Genomic DNA, 17,023 nt, shown 5'->3' on the forward strand with positions numbered 1-17,023 from the left:
CCTGGAAGTGGGCCCCTGCATTTAAGAGTAGTGAAGAAGGCCATTTGCCATTTTCCTATGTTGATTCTCCTAAATGGGCTGGGATAGAGTTTCTCCAAGTTTGCCATGCCAGTGGAGTCATGAAGCACCCCACAATGTGATTGTGGTAGGATGTTGTTCCTAACCATGCTTGCCTGGTTCCTGTCTCTTGCATCCATTGCGGAGGGAGCCTGGTACTGCTTGCCCGATGGGTATATACTGGTGTCTAGGCTAGTTGATTGGCTTGGCCATAGTGCTGGTGTAGGAAGAGACATGTGCATCCCTTTCGTGGGTTCGCACTGCTGTGAGAACCATGCTCAATGCTTTTCCCATGTGCCACAAAGCCTCAGCTCTTACTCCTCTCTCCAGATTCCTGGATGCCTCAGCTGTAGAGAACTTTGTTCAGTGTCTTGAACATGACAGCCAGATCTTCTCTGCTTTTGCCTAAAACATTTTGCCCTCCCACTCCTCAATCACCCACCCCTTTTATTTTACTTCCCTGGCTAATTCCTACTATTTATCTAGGTGTTAGTTTTGATTTCTTCCTTTCTTCCTTCCTTCCTTTCTTTCTTTCTTTCTTTCTTTCTTTCTTTCTTTCTTTCTTTCTTTCTTTCTTTCTTTCTTTCTTTCTTTCTTTCTTTCTTTTTTTCTTTCTTTCTTTCTTCCTTTCTTCCTTTCCTCTTTTCTTTTCTTTCTTTTTTTTTGTTTGAGTACACTTCTCAGACACCCTACACTAGGTTAGGTCCTCTTGCTATGTATTTTCATAAACCCTGAATTTCTTTCATTATTTTATCACAATTACTTATTTATCTGTTTGTCTTTTGTCCTTTTCTGTAAGCTCCAGAAGATGGGAGCTATGTCTTTTTCCGCTTATCCAGCATAGTGTCAGGCCCAAGAAGGGACTCAATAATTATATTTTAAATAAATGAAAATCTTTTGTGAATGAGTGAATAACTACTGCCCATATGTTTGTATTTTATGCCATTGCAATTTAGTATACGATCTATTTTTATTTTATGTTTTTAAGGTAAAAATGCATATCAAATCAGTAACTGATTTTGAATGGCTAAAACAGAGTAGATTTTATTTTAAAGAAGATTTGGATCAAACTATAGTGTCTATTACAGATGTTGATTTTATTTACCAAAATGAATTTCTGGGATGCACCGATCGACTTGTTATCACTCCGTTAACAGATAGGTAAGAAACTTAGTTTTTGTTATAACATTTTTGTAATTAAGTAGTGTGCCTAAAATTGTTTTAAAATTGCATCTGAAATATTAACAAAAACTTCTTGCTGCTATGTTAGGTCTATGCTAGCTCCTCAAAGTCAATCTAACAGTGAAATACATGTACATACTTATACATGTACATTAAATTTTAATAAAGTAGAAAAAGAATAAAAGCAAGCTTGAATGTTGACTATGAGTAATTTAGTAATAAACTTGAGATTGTAAGATAGAAAAATATCTCTAGGACCATAAAGGAAGTCATTAGAATTGCAAGGAAGGAAGCGTCCTTGTAAATCATCTAATTTAGTCTCATGGTTTTTCAGATGTGGAAATTGATACCTAAAGTGAAGTTTCTTGGCTGAGTCTGAATAATCAGTTAATGGCATGTCCCTCACAGTTCTTTCCAGTATATGACACTAGACTAGAACTGCACCTCTTTCATTTTTGTGTGTCTGCAACGGTTCAATATGTTATACATAGAAGAGACTCAATAAATGTTTGCAGAATTCACTTAAATTGGGTCATAGAGCAATTAATTCTGCCATTACTTTACAAAGGGCTGCCTTCAGGTAAAATTATAACATTTTAATTTGGTCTTCAGCCTCCTCTGGACTCATCCAACTCCCCTTTATCTGCCCAGTGCCACTACCACATAAACTTGTCAATGTATTTTCCCTCCCATTGATGTTTACACATAAAGTTTCATGTATCATGAAGCTTTACTACATTTTACTTAGATCTGAAGCGAATATCACTGAAGCTGGATCACAGATACAAGGAGATTTATTAGATTATTCTTTACACTTACCAAAATAAATGAAACATTTCATATAAATTTGCAATGGTGTATTGGAGTTGGCTTATACCAACTTGTTGTGGAGTTTAGAAGTTTGCCCTAAGAAATTTTTGCAGTCACTCACTTTACTACTGCTAATGACTGCCAGGTACTGCAGCCTCGTTTGGTTGTCTGTCTTATGTGTGAGCAGCTTAAATTCCGAAGAAAACAGGCCCATTTCGGTCACACTGGACTTTTGCTTGTGCTTTACAGTGAAGTGTTATCCCATACTCACATGCTTTATCTGGTTGACACTTGCAGGTGTTACATCACTTTAGCGCAGGCTTTGGGAATGAACATGGGCGGTGCTCCGGCAGGACCTGCAGGCACTGGCAAAACAGAAACCACAAAAGACATGGGAAGATGTTTGGGGAAATATGTGGTTGTGTTTAACTGTTCAGATCAGATGGATTTCAGAGGGCTGGGAAGGATTTTTAAAGGCAAGTGTTAAACACTTAAATTATTTTTGGTGAATTTGCACTTATTTTCTGATGTAGATCTAAAGTAATATTTTCCCACATAACAAAATTAGTATTAGTTGATGCATATGATATTGCCATTTTTGTTGGTCAAAAATGGCTGGAGATCATCAGTTTCATTGGTTCAATGATATTACTGGCAATATAGTCCATGAGTTGAATGTGTATTGGATTATGAAAATAGAGTCAAATTTATTGCCAACTGAAACAATGATAGAGAAGATAAAATGAAGATAACAAACCAATGACACATGTGACTTCCCTTCCAGCATTAAATCCCACCGAAATGACTGATTTTTAAAAAAGCATAGCAACACTGGAAAAGAAGGAGGAGGGCCATCAGCAGAGGGGAAATTCTGAGAAAATCCTGAAGGATAGGTAGGAGGGGGTTTCAGATGGACAAAGAGAAAAACATTCATGAGCACTTCAGCCTTAGAACTCAGTGCTTTGTGGTTCTCTCTTTTCTATCTACATGCATTCTCTTGGTGATCTCATTCAGACCCCTACTTTAAATACTAACTCTGTGGTCAAATTTATATCTCTAGCTTGGACTTCCTGAAATTTTGGATTCATACATACAACTGATATATACTACTTGACATTGCCACTTAATGTCTAACAGGTCTAAACTTGTCATCTCCTCTCTCCATGTCTAATCTATCCTCAGCCTTCCTCATCACACTAAATAGCCATTTCATTCTTCCAGATGCTCAGACAAAAAAAAATCTTTGCTCTTTCTCTCATACTCACATCCATTCTGTCAGCACACACTGTCACCTTCAAAATACATCTCAAATCTGATCACCTCTGATCCCCACTGCTGTCATACTGGTTCAAGCCAATCATCATCTCTCACCTGTACTATTCCAATAAGCCTCCTAATTGGTCTCCCTGTGTTTACCCTTGTTCTCCCCATTCTAGTCTCAAAAGAGCATCACAGCAATACTTCTGCGTATAAGTCAGGTTGTGACACTCTTCTGCTGAAAGCTGCCTAGGGGCTTCACTCAGAGTAAAAGCTGAAACCCCCACAATGGTCCTGTATTGTCTTACACAGTCACACCCACCCCTCTCCCTTGTAATGTTCTGACCTTCTGATCTCCTCTCCTAATACTCTCTGCTCCTCTCACTCTCTCTATTATAGCCATATTGACCTTTCTGATGTTTCTCAAACATTCAATGCACATTCCCTCCTCAGATTCCTTATTCTTAGATTCTTCCCTTAGTTATTCATCCACATGGCTCATTTGATAAAGGATGTGCACAACAAGCATCATACTTAAAATTTGAAAGCATTCTCTTTGAGATGAGGTGTAAGACAAGCATCCCCATTATTATTTCTTCTAGTCACCACTGTACTTCAGATCCTACCCTATGCAATAAAAAAGCAACAAAAATACAAAGATTGAAGAGAAAGAAATTTAAAAATATTATTTACAAGTGATATGATACACTTAAAAAAGTCAACAAAATCTATAGAAAAATAGAATTTAACAAGTTTCCTAGAATATAAAATAACACAAATAAATTTTATTTTTATAAACCATAAAAAACAGAAAATGAACATTTCAGAGTGATATAATTTATAATGTAATTTAGAGAGTGTGGTATTGGTGCAGGGAACGATACATAGAATATAATCGAGAATGCAAAAATAAGCCAAAGACACTCAACAGATGGCAAAGGTATTACTGTAAATCAGTGATGAAGAGACAGACTACAGTAATTTGTTCTGGGACAACAATTGATTAATATTTAACAAGGGAGATTGGAACCCTACATATATAAAAATTGGATGCTTAAACCATATATAAAACTTAATTCTGGGAATTAAATGTCTAAACGTGGTAGGCAAAACTGTAAGTGTTTTTGGAATGTAATAAAGGAAAACATCTTTGTTTTCAGAGTAGAAACAGATTTTTAATACAAAAATTGATACATTGCCTATCCTAAGTTAAACACATCTGTTCATCAGTGGATACCAAAAAGAGAGATAAATGTCACACCAGAAATTTAGGAATGGCATTAGCAATGTATTTTACCTACAAAGGATTAGTTTCCCATATATGAGTAATGCCTGTGACTCAATGAGGAAAAGATAACCCAATAGAAAAATGAAGAAAAGTCTTAAACAGGCATAGCACAAGTGAAGAAACCCAAATGACTGAAAATAAAAGAATTGAAGATTAAAAAGAGATTCCATTGTGGACACACCAGAGTAACAACAATTTAAGTGTAACTTTTTATTTTTTTAACCAGTAGCAAGATAGCAACAGAAATAGTCATCCACTATTGGTGGGAGTGTAACTTGTTTGGGAAAAATAGCATACCTGTGTATTCTCATCTATCCCGCCTCCTGGTATATCCAGCATTAAAAATATTTTCTTCAAGTTATTAAGAAACACAAAAGAAAAAAATAATGAGATGCCAGTCTCACTCCTGCCAAATTGGCAAAAATGGACGCGTCTGACTAAACCTCTGTTGGTGAGAACTTGTATCCGTTGTAACTCCTTACGTGTGTGAATTGGCAGAGCTGCTTCAGAGAACAGTGTGGCGAAGGGTGGTGGGTGTGAAGGTGCCTGTACTCTGAGCAGCGAGCACTTCCACTCCTCACACAGATCGCAAGAAGATGTGAGCAAGACTGACACGTTATACCAAATTATTAGGAACAACCCAAATATCCATTGAGAGTAGGAGGAATTTTTAAACTGGTATGTTTATGCAATGGAATACTATACAGCACAGCTTCTTAAAAATAGTGAATTAGATCTTCCTGTATCAGTGCAGATAAATCTCAGAAAAATACTGAGCTAATGATTCAAATTTCAGGAGGATATATAAATATTTTGTAGATAGGTATGTAGATGTAGATGGATAAATAGATTCACACATAAATTTTGAACATAAAAGTATATTGTGTTCATGAGCACATGCATAAGAGCGATAGTTTAAAAGCATCCGTAAGAACCATTGGCATCAAATTCAGTGCAGAGGTTATCTCTGGAGAAGGAAGGTATGTGGATTCAAGGGGAATATATGTGGACTTGACCTGTAGTTCCAACATTATTCATTAGAATGAAATATAAAGCAAATTGTTAACATTTGAAAGGTGGGTACATGGGTATTCATTATGTTATTCTTTTTAATTCCCTTTCTGTTAAGACACTTTTGAACCCCGAAAATCATTTTCTAATCAAACAGAAGAGTTCTTCTGTGGATCACTAGTAGTTTGCAGGTTGGGGATGGTTGAGAGAAGCAGGCTAGAGTGCAAGGTAAACCCCACAATACCAAAAGTATAGTAGAAGCAAAAAAAAGTGTTTTTCCTCCACATAAAAGCTGTCGCACAGCTATCTGACATGGGAATCCTGGCAGAGCTCAACCCCAGCTGGGGGCTTGTGCCAGAGAGGCAAGCAGTGCACCAAGTCAGACTGCAAGCCCCCAGCCTAGAGAGGAGGCACTCTTGACTCTCCCTTCCCTTTCCTCAAATCACCAGAGGCCAGAATGAACTCTGCAAACAGGAATTTGCATTAAGGATGAGGAAATGCACACATATGCAGCGATAACAGTCTCATTAAATATTTGAAGGAATTAGGAAGGCACCCAAAACAGCAGAGACCCACTGAGCACTAAACTGATTAACAGAGAAAACAGAAGAAACTTCAAAAGTAAATAAAATTAATAGCTTAAAGAGATTCAAGAAGTTATCACATCAACAAATTTTTAAAAACACAGGCTGCTATGAAAAATAACAATTGGAAAATTTGGATATTGAAAATGTAAATTAAAAAAAAAAACACTCTCTTGAATTGGAATATCTAGCCAAGAGAATACATTGCAAAAGGAAATGGAAAGTTTCACAAAAGAACTTAAGGGTCAAAGGGATAGCTATATGAATTTCAACATCCGTATAATGGAAATTCCCAAAGGAGAGAGAAGAAAAATTTGAAGGGGGGGGGCAATAATAAAAGAAAGAGCATTTCATGCAGCTGAAGATAATGAAGGTTTTCATTCTTAGAGATTAGACAAGAGCAATGTTCACAATATCCAGGTCTTTGTTCTGGGTTTTGTAGGCAATAAGTAAAAATCCCTTTGGCCATTCTCTGTATTACCCAGCCTCCTGACATTTCTTTCATTTTCACAAGAAAGGAGCAGAGAGATTGGACTCAGAGAGGCCATTCCTTATTTTGTCAGTTTCTCCAGACATTACGGCTCCTTCCTCCCGCATCCCTGCTGGAAGTGGCACTTCCAGATTGAGTCAAATATTATCACCCTCTCGCACCCCTGAATGTAATGACTTGTCTCTGCTCTCATTTTGACAGTGTACTATGTTCATTGTCTTGGTGATGGTGTACAAATAATGAACCCTCTTTATCTCACTGGAAATGAATATGTTTTTCTAAATAGCCAGATACAAAATTTTATATAAATTGTATTTCAATATATAATTGTTTGACAGCATTTTGGAGAAATGATTGCTATTAAGAAGTAAAACTCTTCAAATTAACTGTTTTTCATACCAGGTCTTGCACAGTCAGGTTCTTGGGGCTGTTTTGATGAGTTTAACAGAATTGAATTGCCTGTCTTATCAGTGGCAGCCCAACAAATTTATATCGTTTTGACAGCGAGAAAGGAAAGAAAAAAACAGTTCATTTTTTCTGATGGTGATTGTGTTGATTTAAATCCAGAATTTGGAATCTTCTTAACAATGGTGAGAACATAGGTTTTAAATGCAATTTGGTTGGTTTAATTGTTACAGACTTAAGTATAAGAAAGTATTTATTAGTGGATAAATGACTGACTCTCCAGGGGTCAATAGCGATTCTTTTGTATCATATGATTTTTTTGAGTAGTAAAAATAGCCCAGACAGAAGATAAAATAGTGATATGTTATTTATGATAATAGTTACTGTTTATTGAACACTTATTATGTGTAAGGTGATGGGCTAAATGTTTTATGTAGTGTGTCTGACAGAATAGCTATAGTAACAATACCCAAATCTTAGTGGCTTAAAACGTCAAAGATTTGTTTCTCCCTGTTGATGGGATTGGGTGGAGAGAGCAGAGTCTGCTCAATATGTCCATACTCTGGTACTCTCTCAATCTTTGCTGGTTTCTGTAGCAAAGGAAAAAGAAAACATGAAGAATTATGCCCTGTCTCTTAAAGTTTCCGTCCACAAGTGACACAAGTCAGAACCATAGGTTAAAGCAATTTACACGGCCACACCCAACTTTAGAGGCAGGGGAGTGTAGACCTGCACTTTGTATGGTAGGTATGTTATAACTGAGGTACCTGAGACACAGAGAGATTTAAAAACTTGCTCAAGGCACACAGCAAGTTAGAGAAAGATGTTATTGTCTAACAGTAACACCTGACTACGTAACTTCTACACTTGGTTTTCTCTGAAACTTAATAAAGGGTGATGGGTGTGATTTAAAATTTCCAGAGGAATTCAATAATTCAATGCCAAAGAATTGTGACAAATTTATTTACCATGTGATTGAGGCAAGAGCTCTGAGATACAGTGTTGTGCAGATAGAAAACCAAAGGCGTGAGTGAATAGAGGCTTCTGTGAATTAGGGAAGTGAAGTTAGTGTTGAACTGTTTTATGTTATGTTTTTATATGGTTTCTATTCAGTTAAATCTCTTAAATTGCAAGAAAACACAAAGTACTCTGAGTTTAAATGTCCCAGTGGATAAATCATAGGAAGCAAGATAAGGAAAGTTTCTGATAAGTTTTGTTGTAAGCAGAGGTCCAAAAAGCAGTTGGGTGTAAATAATTATCCTGAAGTGATCAGTTATAATTTACTAAATGGGATGAAGATATTTACTCAGTGTGGCATGCCATAATTTAAAAGAAGTTTAATGTGCTCCGTGGATTAAGAATAATATTGGAAATATCAACTAGATACTAGGTTAGGCCGTGAATAACTAAGACATGAAAACTAGTGACTTAACACATAAGGATTTATTTTCTTAAGATGCTTCTGTGTTTCTACTCCATCATAGTTTCCAATCTCAAGGTTATGACCTAAGATGTTACAGAAGCATCAGTTTTGTTGCAGTTATTTCACACAGTGTATCTCTTTGCATCTCACAGTGTAGCAGTGGCTGGGAAATGTAGTTTTTAATCTGGGTAGTGATGCTCCCAGCTTGCAGCTGAGGTTCTGTGACTAAGGAAGGAGAAAAGGGGTATTGATAGGCAACCAGAAATCTCTGTATTCCCAGCATCAAGAAAGGTAGTTGGCCCATTGACAGTACCCAATAAATGGTCAGGGATTGAAGTTTTCTTAGTTTTTCTTACTTTCCTAAAACAGCTGATCTCTCCTTGCCTTGTTTGTCTTTGAACTCCTAACCTTATCCGTGGGACTTTTGGGTCTGACCTGTCCTCAGCCTATAGCTACTTATAAGGACTTAGCTTCCTTTCCACTTCCACATTTGTCCTTTTCAGTATTTTTCTTACCACACCTACCTTTATTTCCCTTCACCACCATGGGTTTTTTCAATGGTACTCTGTCAGCCAAAGAACTCTGTAATTTTAACTGAAAAGAATAATTGAAGAGAGAAAATAAAAATTACCTAAGTACATCAGTATAAAATCATGAATTTTCTTCTTTCAATAACATATTTTCAATCATAATTATCCAGATATTAAATCTTTTTAAAAATTATTCTTTTCTAGTTTCTTAACCAATAGATAAACAGATGCTTACTTTTTGCTACACAAAGTGGTGCATATGTCTTTATTAATATGATGAAAATGGAAGTATGTGAAAGGGAGTGATGTGACAATAATAAATATTGATGGTCTACTACATATTTTTGAGAAAAGAAGGAGGGTTTATGATTTTTTTTCAATGCCACCCTAGAATCTGAATTAGGGATTTGAACATATTTGTATTCATGGAATAAAATTTATATCAACAATTAAAAATTAAATACTTTTAACTTTTAGAACCCCGGATACGCTGGGCGCCAGGAACTACCAGAAAACTTAAAAATTCAGTTTAGAACTGTTGCTATGATGGTCCCTGACAGACAGGTATGCGTTGGGATTTAAAAACGTCATTTATGTTCTGTACTTGTTTTTCATATAAGTTGTTGAAAACCACCCTATATTAATTTTTCAGATCATTATGCGAGTTAAACTTGCAAGCTGTGGTTTTCTTGAAAATGTTATCTTGGCTCAAAAGTTTTATGTTCTTTACAAACTCTGTGAGGAGCAACTTACTAAGCAGGTAACTTTCTATACATTTTTTTTCCCTTAGCTATAAAACTTGATATTTCACTTAAAAATTTTACCTAGAAAAATGCTAATCAACAAGCTTAAGAAAATCTCATTGAGTCTTTTCTAAAGTATATTTATAATTACTTTGCCATGTTGGTTATGTATTTTAAAACTTGTCTATTTTAGAATAATCATAAATTCACCTGAAGTTGAAAAGCAATGTACTGGGAAGGTCCATGTATTCATTATTCTACTTCCTTCAAAGTTGGAATCTTGTAATCATAGTACAATAACAAAATCAGATAATGGGCATTGATACAATCCAGAGTTTATTAAGGTTTCACTAATTGTACATGCATTCAGTGTGTGTGTGTGCGCGCGTGCGCATAATTCTACGCAATTGTATCACATGTGTAGATTCAGATAACTACCACCACAATCAGCATACAGAACTGTTTTATCACTACAAGATTCTCTCATGCTACTTCTTTACAGCCACAGCTACATCTCTCCCAAATTCCTAACCCCTTGCAGCCACTAATCTTTTCTCTATCTCTATAATTTTTATGTCAAGAACATTATATAAATAGAGTCACACAGTATATAACCTGTTGGTTATGTATTTTAAATCTGCCTCTCAGACTGCCTTATTCTCAAAAGATACTTAAAGTGTGAACACTGTATAATACAGCTTGATCTTTCCAATGGAATGATCATTTTTCAGTCAAATGAAAGGTTGAAGAATTCAGTTAATAAAACTTTGCAGCTCCACTACTTTAAAAGTACAGTATATATGTATCAGAATATCTACCTATATGTATGTAGTGGGCCTACAGTTAGAGCTTTTCAATTAAATACTCTTCTTCCCTCTTTTCCTATCTCAGGTTCATTATGACTTTGGGTTGAGAAATATCCTATCTGTATTGAGGACACTTGGATCTCAGAAAAGAGCCAGACCGGAAGATAGTGAATTAAGCATTGTCATGAGAGGACTAAGAGATATGAACCTCTCTAAATTGGTATCTCCTCTGAGTTTATTCCTTTCAAGAATTTGACCTGGTTTCTTTCTACTTGACTGACAAGTGGGGTTGGCTTAGGTCAGGCTGCAAACATTAGTAATTGCAGCAACAGTGGGTGTGTGAACCTACCATGGGGCTTCCAGAAGGCAAAAACTCCATGGCCTGTATGACCAGTGGGGGCTGGAAATGCATCTTCTTGTCAGTTGTGTGCCGTAAAACAGGCTTCATCGGTGGGCTTCAGCCCCCAAAGGTCAGTCCAGTACTCTACCATTACTCATAATGGGACGTATTCCAAACATGAAAATCTGGATTCACAGGAAACCACGAGAACTTTTGCTTTGTCTGTATGGGCTTAGTTTATTCCAGCTATGTCTCTCTCAAAGCATCACCATTATTTCTGTTTTCCAAAAGTGCAGGGAAAGTTTGCTGTGGAGATTATAAGAGTTATTGCACTGATTTCATTTTCGTCACAGTGAGCCAGGTTGTTTTCAACTAGCTGATGGGCAGGTTCATGTGGTATTTGTTCAAGGGATTCTCTGTATTGTTTCTATGCCCTGGGAGAACAAGGTTGAGGAAGAAATGGTTCTAAGGAAGCTCACATTGTAGTTAAAAGGAAAAAAAAGAACAATTAACTCCTGTGTAGTTCATTACTATTACACAACCTTTTCAGGGATGTTGTCTTGTTTGAGCCACTCTGTGGGGTTTGGGTGGCTAGCGCACTTATCGCCATTTTACTTATGAGGAAACTGAGACTCAGAGTGTGGAGAACTCAACCACAATCACAGTCAGTAGGGAAACGGACAAAAATCCACAAGACTTTCTGATGCCACATTCTCTGCTCCTTCCAGTACACCTCACTGCTTCCCTTCGATAATGGTATTCTTGAAGCTCTTAGATAAGAATTCCAGAAAGCATCAGGGGAGGCACAGAAAATAAGAAGTGACGGGTGTTCAGCAGTCGAGAATGGGGTGATGTTAGCACTATCGCTGTAGCTAAGAAGGATTAGGGTCAGTGTACTCAAACCTACTGCTTGTGAGAAGTCAGAACTGTGCTCTGATGGTTTTCCAGCTGACGCTGGATGAGGCAGTCATGCAGGGCCATGGATACTTTCCTTATTTAAAGAAATATTACTATTTTATTTTCATGGAGTTGGGACTACTCACTGCATGTTTTTAAGGTTAATGTGTATACCTGCCCGTGAGAAACACAGCATTCATATGGTAAAGTAATGAGACCAAACCTGGGAGCAGCAGACTGTAGAAGACATTGAATGCTGAGGGACTTGAGGTGCGATGCTACAGGGAATGTGGGTTCAGCGGTGGTGCTTAGGAGCAGGTGCCACAGGATGCAAGTCTAGCGAGGAGAGCAATACATCATTCCCTGGTCATAAAATGATAAGTGCTGTGTGCTTCCTAGTGGGTCCGTGAACATTGGTTGACTGAATAAGTTTATTCTATGCCATCTTAGGTTGATGAAGATGAACCCCTGTTCCTCAGCTTAATCAACGACCTGTTTCCAGGATTACAACTGGATAGTAATACTTATGTGGAACTACAAGCTGCAGTAGCCAACCAGGTTCAATTAGAAGGTTTGATAAACCATCCACCCTGGAATCTCAAACTTGTGCAGGTAAAAAAGCTTTAATCTGTTATCAGTATAATGATCAGCATATGTTGTTAAAGAACACCATTCTAAGAGAGCTCATATTAGTCTTACTTGATGTGAATGTTGATGCTAAATTAAAACACATCAATGCCAGAAGAATCCTCAGGGGAATGTGCTGGTCCTAGTGGGATGGTTTGGGTTTACCCTGCCTCACAGTAAACAAGTACTAATTTACAGAGGTACTTACACCTGGTGAGAAGGCTGGGCAGTAACCAGAATCTCAAGGGGATATTAAGTTATAAAAACCCAGGGAGACGAAATGATTCAGCTGGCTTCTCGTGCCAATCTGGCAGTATCGCCCATGGCTGGGTGCCTTCCTGGGGCATGGAGCCTGAGGAATTTGATAGTATTACTTTGTTCCTACTTTGTATGTGGACATACTGTACACACACCTACACTAAAACTTGAATCTTTGCATCGATTCGTGTCTTATTTTTTTTTAATCCTCACCTGAGAATGTGCTTATTGATTTTAAAGAGAGGAGAAGGGAGGTAGCACAACAGAGAGAAAAATCAATGCGAGAGAGAAACATTGATTGGTTGCCTCTTGTAAGCCTGACCTGGGACTGGGCCTGCATCCTAAGTATGTGCCCTGGCCAGGAGTCAAATCCTCGACATTTCAGATTACAGGACGATGCTCCAACCAACTGAGCCACACCAGCCAATGCTCTTGGTGTCTTCTGTTCATCACATTTCACTTGCTGTGACAACCACTTCAGTATACGGAGTACTAAAATCCCATTTCATCTCAGTGGGTGAGGGACTAGAATGCTCTGTTCTTTTTTTTATGTGAATAGCATTACTCTTCAGTAAAATGTTATGACTAGTGCCCCTGTTGCTTTTAAACTATGAGTTAAGCCCTGGCCAGTGTGGCACAGTTGGCTGGAGCACCAGCCTGCAAACCGAAATGTCAAGCGTTTGATTCCTGGTCAGGGCACATGCTTGGGTTGCTGGCCAGGTCCCCAATTGGGGTTGTGTGAGAGGCAACCAATCAGATGTTTCTCTCCTTCTCTTTCTCCCTCCCTTCCCCTCTCTCTAAAAAATAAATAAAACCTTTTTTTTAAGTACCTAATGTTTAAATAAATAAATAAATAAACCATGGGTTAAGTAGTAGTAATATGTGTATTTCTACCTAAAATGTTAGGAGAACTCAAATTCTACCTCTGATCATCTGTGAGACCTTTGACTTTTATTAACAAAACAATAGACAGGATGTTGTAACAGACATCGTTCACGTTTTAGTGTGTCTCCTGTATAGCTTTTACCATTTCCCTGCATCATTTCTCAGCTTCTTCGTGATTCTAATATATTGACCCACATTCCCCACTCCCTCCTGGAGACTGAAAGCGAGTTATTGGCAGGCACAAAGAGTAGGCAGTGTCAGGGAGTTTATCACACCTTGCTTGGCTTCTCCCCATTCTGGTCCTGCTCCCTCCACCTTCCTTAACAGCTTCTCCTCGGAGCACTCCCTGAGTGAATTGCTTGCACAAGAATCCTCATTGGAAGCTTTGCTTCAAGAGAACCGGAAGGCCAGTGTGTGACTTCACCATGATGTTTGTGTTGCTGCTTTCTGCCATTAGGGGGCGATATCATCACATTGCATGCCGAGAAAGTGGAAAAACTGCTAGATAACTATCAGCAAAACAAAATCACAAGGAATAAAAATCACAAAACAAAATCACAAGGTTTGAGAAGCAAAAACTAGGTCCTGAATTAATTATTTCCCAAATTTAATTCATAACTTTATCAGATTCTTTATAACTGAGCGCTAATTTGCCATCCACAACTAGTGAAACAAAAAACATTATTTTTACATTTTCTCATTTTTTAAATAGTGAACTAGTTACTTTAATGACGCGATTATTAAAAGCTTTTTCAGTGTCAGCACACGACTGTGAATGTCAGCAAGAGACTTATAAGTTACATTTTCCAATTGATTGTTTCATTTCATTGCTTAGCTGTACGAGACGTCCCTGGTCCGTCACGGCTTGATGACTCTGGGGCCCAGTGGTTCAGGGAAGACCACTGTTATAACAATCCTGATGAAGGCGTTAACAGAATGCGGCAGGCCTCACAGAGAAATGCGAATGAATCCAAAAGCTATTACTGCACCTCAGATGTTTGGCAGACTGGACACTGCTACCAATGACTGGACAGATGGAATTTTTTCTACTCTGTGGAGAAAAACATTAAAAGCTAAAAAAGGTACACATAAGCTTTCCTTTGTGATCAATTTTTTTTTCCTGCCAGTTTATCATTAACCATCACTTGCTTAATTTTCTGTTTTAATTATTCGCAGGTGAAAACATTTTCCTTATTTTAGATGGCCCTGTAGATGCCATTTGGATTGAGAATTTAAATTCTGTTTTGGACGACAATAAAACACTCACCCTAGCTAATGGAGATCGCATCCCCATGTCTCCTAATTGTAAGCTGCTGTTTGAAGTCCACAATATTGAGAACGCCTCTCCCGCCACAGTTTCTCGAATGGGCATGGTCTACATCAGCAGCTCTGCTCTCAGCTGGAGGCCGATATTAGAGGTGGGGGTGAGAGGCTTGCAGAAGCCTGCTCAGTGTCTTTCCATGTTTCACTTTTCTTAATAAACAGAGGCTCTTTCTTTGCTGCAGGCATGGTTGAAGAAGCGCACTGCACAGGAAGCTTCTGTATTCCAAACTCTGTATAATAAAATATTTGAAGATGTATATACATTTATGAAACTAAACCTCAATCCCAAAATGCAACTTTTAGAGTGCAACTATATTGTGCAAGTAAGGTTTTTTTTGTATATTCACTACTTAGATTTGAGATGTTTTTCCTACCCCGCTGGAGTTTAGAGGCATCTGAAAGAAAAAATGTATGCAGTCCATAGAAATCTTTTTATCATATGGCTGTGAAGGCTCTGAGGAGCTGGATTCCTATTAAAGAGCTCGTTAATGCTCTTGCTGCCATCCCTCTATCATTTCCACTTCCTTGGGGGTGGTTGTCAGGGGACGTAAGTGAACTGTCTTTCCCATCATCCAGCTTAGTGATGCTCCCAGAAAGTGCATCCAATAATGAGAGTAGACAAAAATAAATAGAGCTCACAGTTCTACAGAAAAGCACGAAAAGGAGCCGGCAGCAGTCAGGAAAAGCTGGCAATGTTGGCTACGCAAATCCAGTAGATAGTAGATAGGGAAATTTTTTAAACAATTCAAGTAGTTTATAGTATCTTTCTTTTCACACTCAGTTTTCCTTATTAATCTTTGGAAAACAACAACAGCAGCTAAGCATAGATTTTTAGGGGCTCTCCTGATTTTAGCTCATAGGTGATCTCTTATCCATTCTAGTGCCGTGGTTCTTAGTATAAGGAACGTCTGTCAGTGAGGGTGGGTTGGTTAGAAATAGTGCATAAGGCTGAAGCAAATATTTAGTAATTACTTTAAAATGAATAAGTGGAAATCTTATTTTGAAATAGTTTTGTTTTGAAAGATTGAGGATGTCTTATTGTAGACACATCTCTTTTTGATGCTGAATGGGGGTTGGCACACTTTCTTAAAGGGGCAGCTAGTAAATATTTTAGGCTTCGCACAACTCTATCTCAGCCATTCAACTCTGCTGCTGTATTGCAAAAGCAGGCGGACACAGTACATACGTGAATGTGACTGTGTTTTAGTAAAACTTCACTTGCCCAGCAGGTGCCTGGCCCCTGGGGCCACAGTTTGCTGAGGCCTGCAAAATGTTAAAAAGAAATAAAATCTTTGATTTAGACAATTTGGAGTAACCAAATTTTAGAACTAGAAATGACTTTAGAAAACATCTAGTCTATCAGGAAACTGAAACTCAGGTTAGTGCCATTAACTGGGAGTAGAAGCCACACCTGCAGATTCCCAGATTAGCACCTTTCTGCTAGACCCAACAACCTGTCTGAAGCAGGACAACTTCTCCTCTAAATGGTGATGCTGTTGGGCAGTGACCAAGCAATATCTGGAGATATATTTGTTTTTGCTTTCCTTCCCTCTAAATTAATTATCATTTAAAAATTTTAATTTAAAACATTTAAAGATTAAAGTGTATTTAATTGTATTTTAAATATTTTCAGTCTCTCACTCTTCTGGAAGGTTTAATTCCCTCGAAAGAAGAAGGTGGTGTTTCATGTGTTGAACATCTTCATAAATTATTTGTGTTTGGCCTAATGTGGAGTTTAGGAGCCCTTCTGGAATTGGAAAGCAGAGACAGACTTGAAGCCTTTTTACGAAATCATGAAAGCAAGTTAGACTTACCAGAAATACCTAAAGGCACAAATCAAACCATGTATGAGTTTTATGTTACTGATTATGGTAAGCATAATGACTTATACCTGAAATGAAAGGACATTTTTTTTAAACGGGAAAAAGTTAGACTTCCATTAACTCTTCTATGGGGAAATATTAAACCAGTTATGAATAACAATTTCTCATACATTTTTGAAGGGAATATATGCAAAGAGTAGTATAATTTTGCATATTGGCCATGGTAGGAACTGGTAGAGACTCAACTTCTCCTCCTTGTGGCATTAATAAGTTAGCAATACCTC

At 37.7% G+C, this 17,023-nt stretch overlaps 1 protein-coding gene across 1 annotated transcript in view; it reads left to right on the forward strand.

Annotated features, from left to right (window-relative positions):
• The window catches only part of DNAH8 (dynein axonemal heavy chain 8), a 273,301-nt gene that overhangs the window by 118,219 nt on the left and 138,059 nt on the right, over positions 1-17,023 (forward strand). The window contains exons 39-49 of the mRNA XM_090280432.1: positions 1,046-1,218; positions 2,347-2,525; positions 7,082-7,269; positions 9,515-9,601; positions 9,690-9,797; positions 10,672-10,806; positions 12,274-12,435; positions 14,429-14,675; positions 14,770-15,011; positions 15,099-15,239; positions 16,550-16,787. Coding sequence (XP_090136558.1) covers positions 1,046-1,218; positions 2,347-2,525; positions 7,082-7,269; positions 9,515-9,601; positions 9,690-9,797; positions 10,672-10,806; positions 12,274-12,435; positions 14,429-14,675; positions 14,770-15,011; positions 15,099-15,239; positions 16,550-16,787 — 1,900 coding nt within the window. The remainder of the gene's footprint in view (positions 1-1,045; positions 1,219-2,346; positions 2,526-7,081; positions 7,270-9,514; positions 9,602-9,689; positions 9,798-10,671; positions 10,807-12,273; positions 12,436-14,428; positions 14,676-14,769; positions 15,012-15,098; positions 15,240-16,549; positions 16,788-17,023) is intronic.

This window comes from Furipterus horrens, unplaced genomic scaffold, assembly GCF_987537825.1.
Source record: "Furipterus horrens unplaced genomic scaffold, mFurHor1.1.pri manual_scaffold_6, whole genome shotgun sequence".
NCBI lineage: Eukaryota > Metazoa > Chordata > Mammalia > Chiroptera > Furipteridae > Furipterus > Furipterus horrens.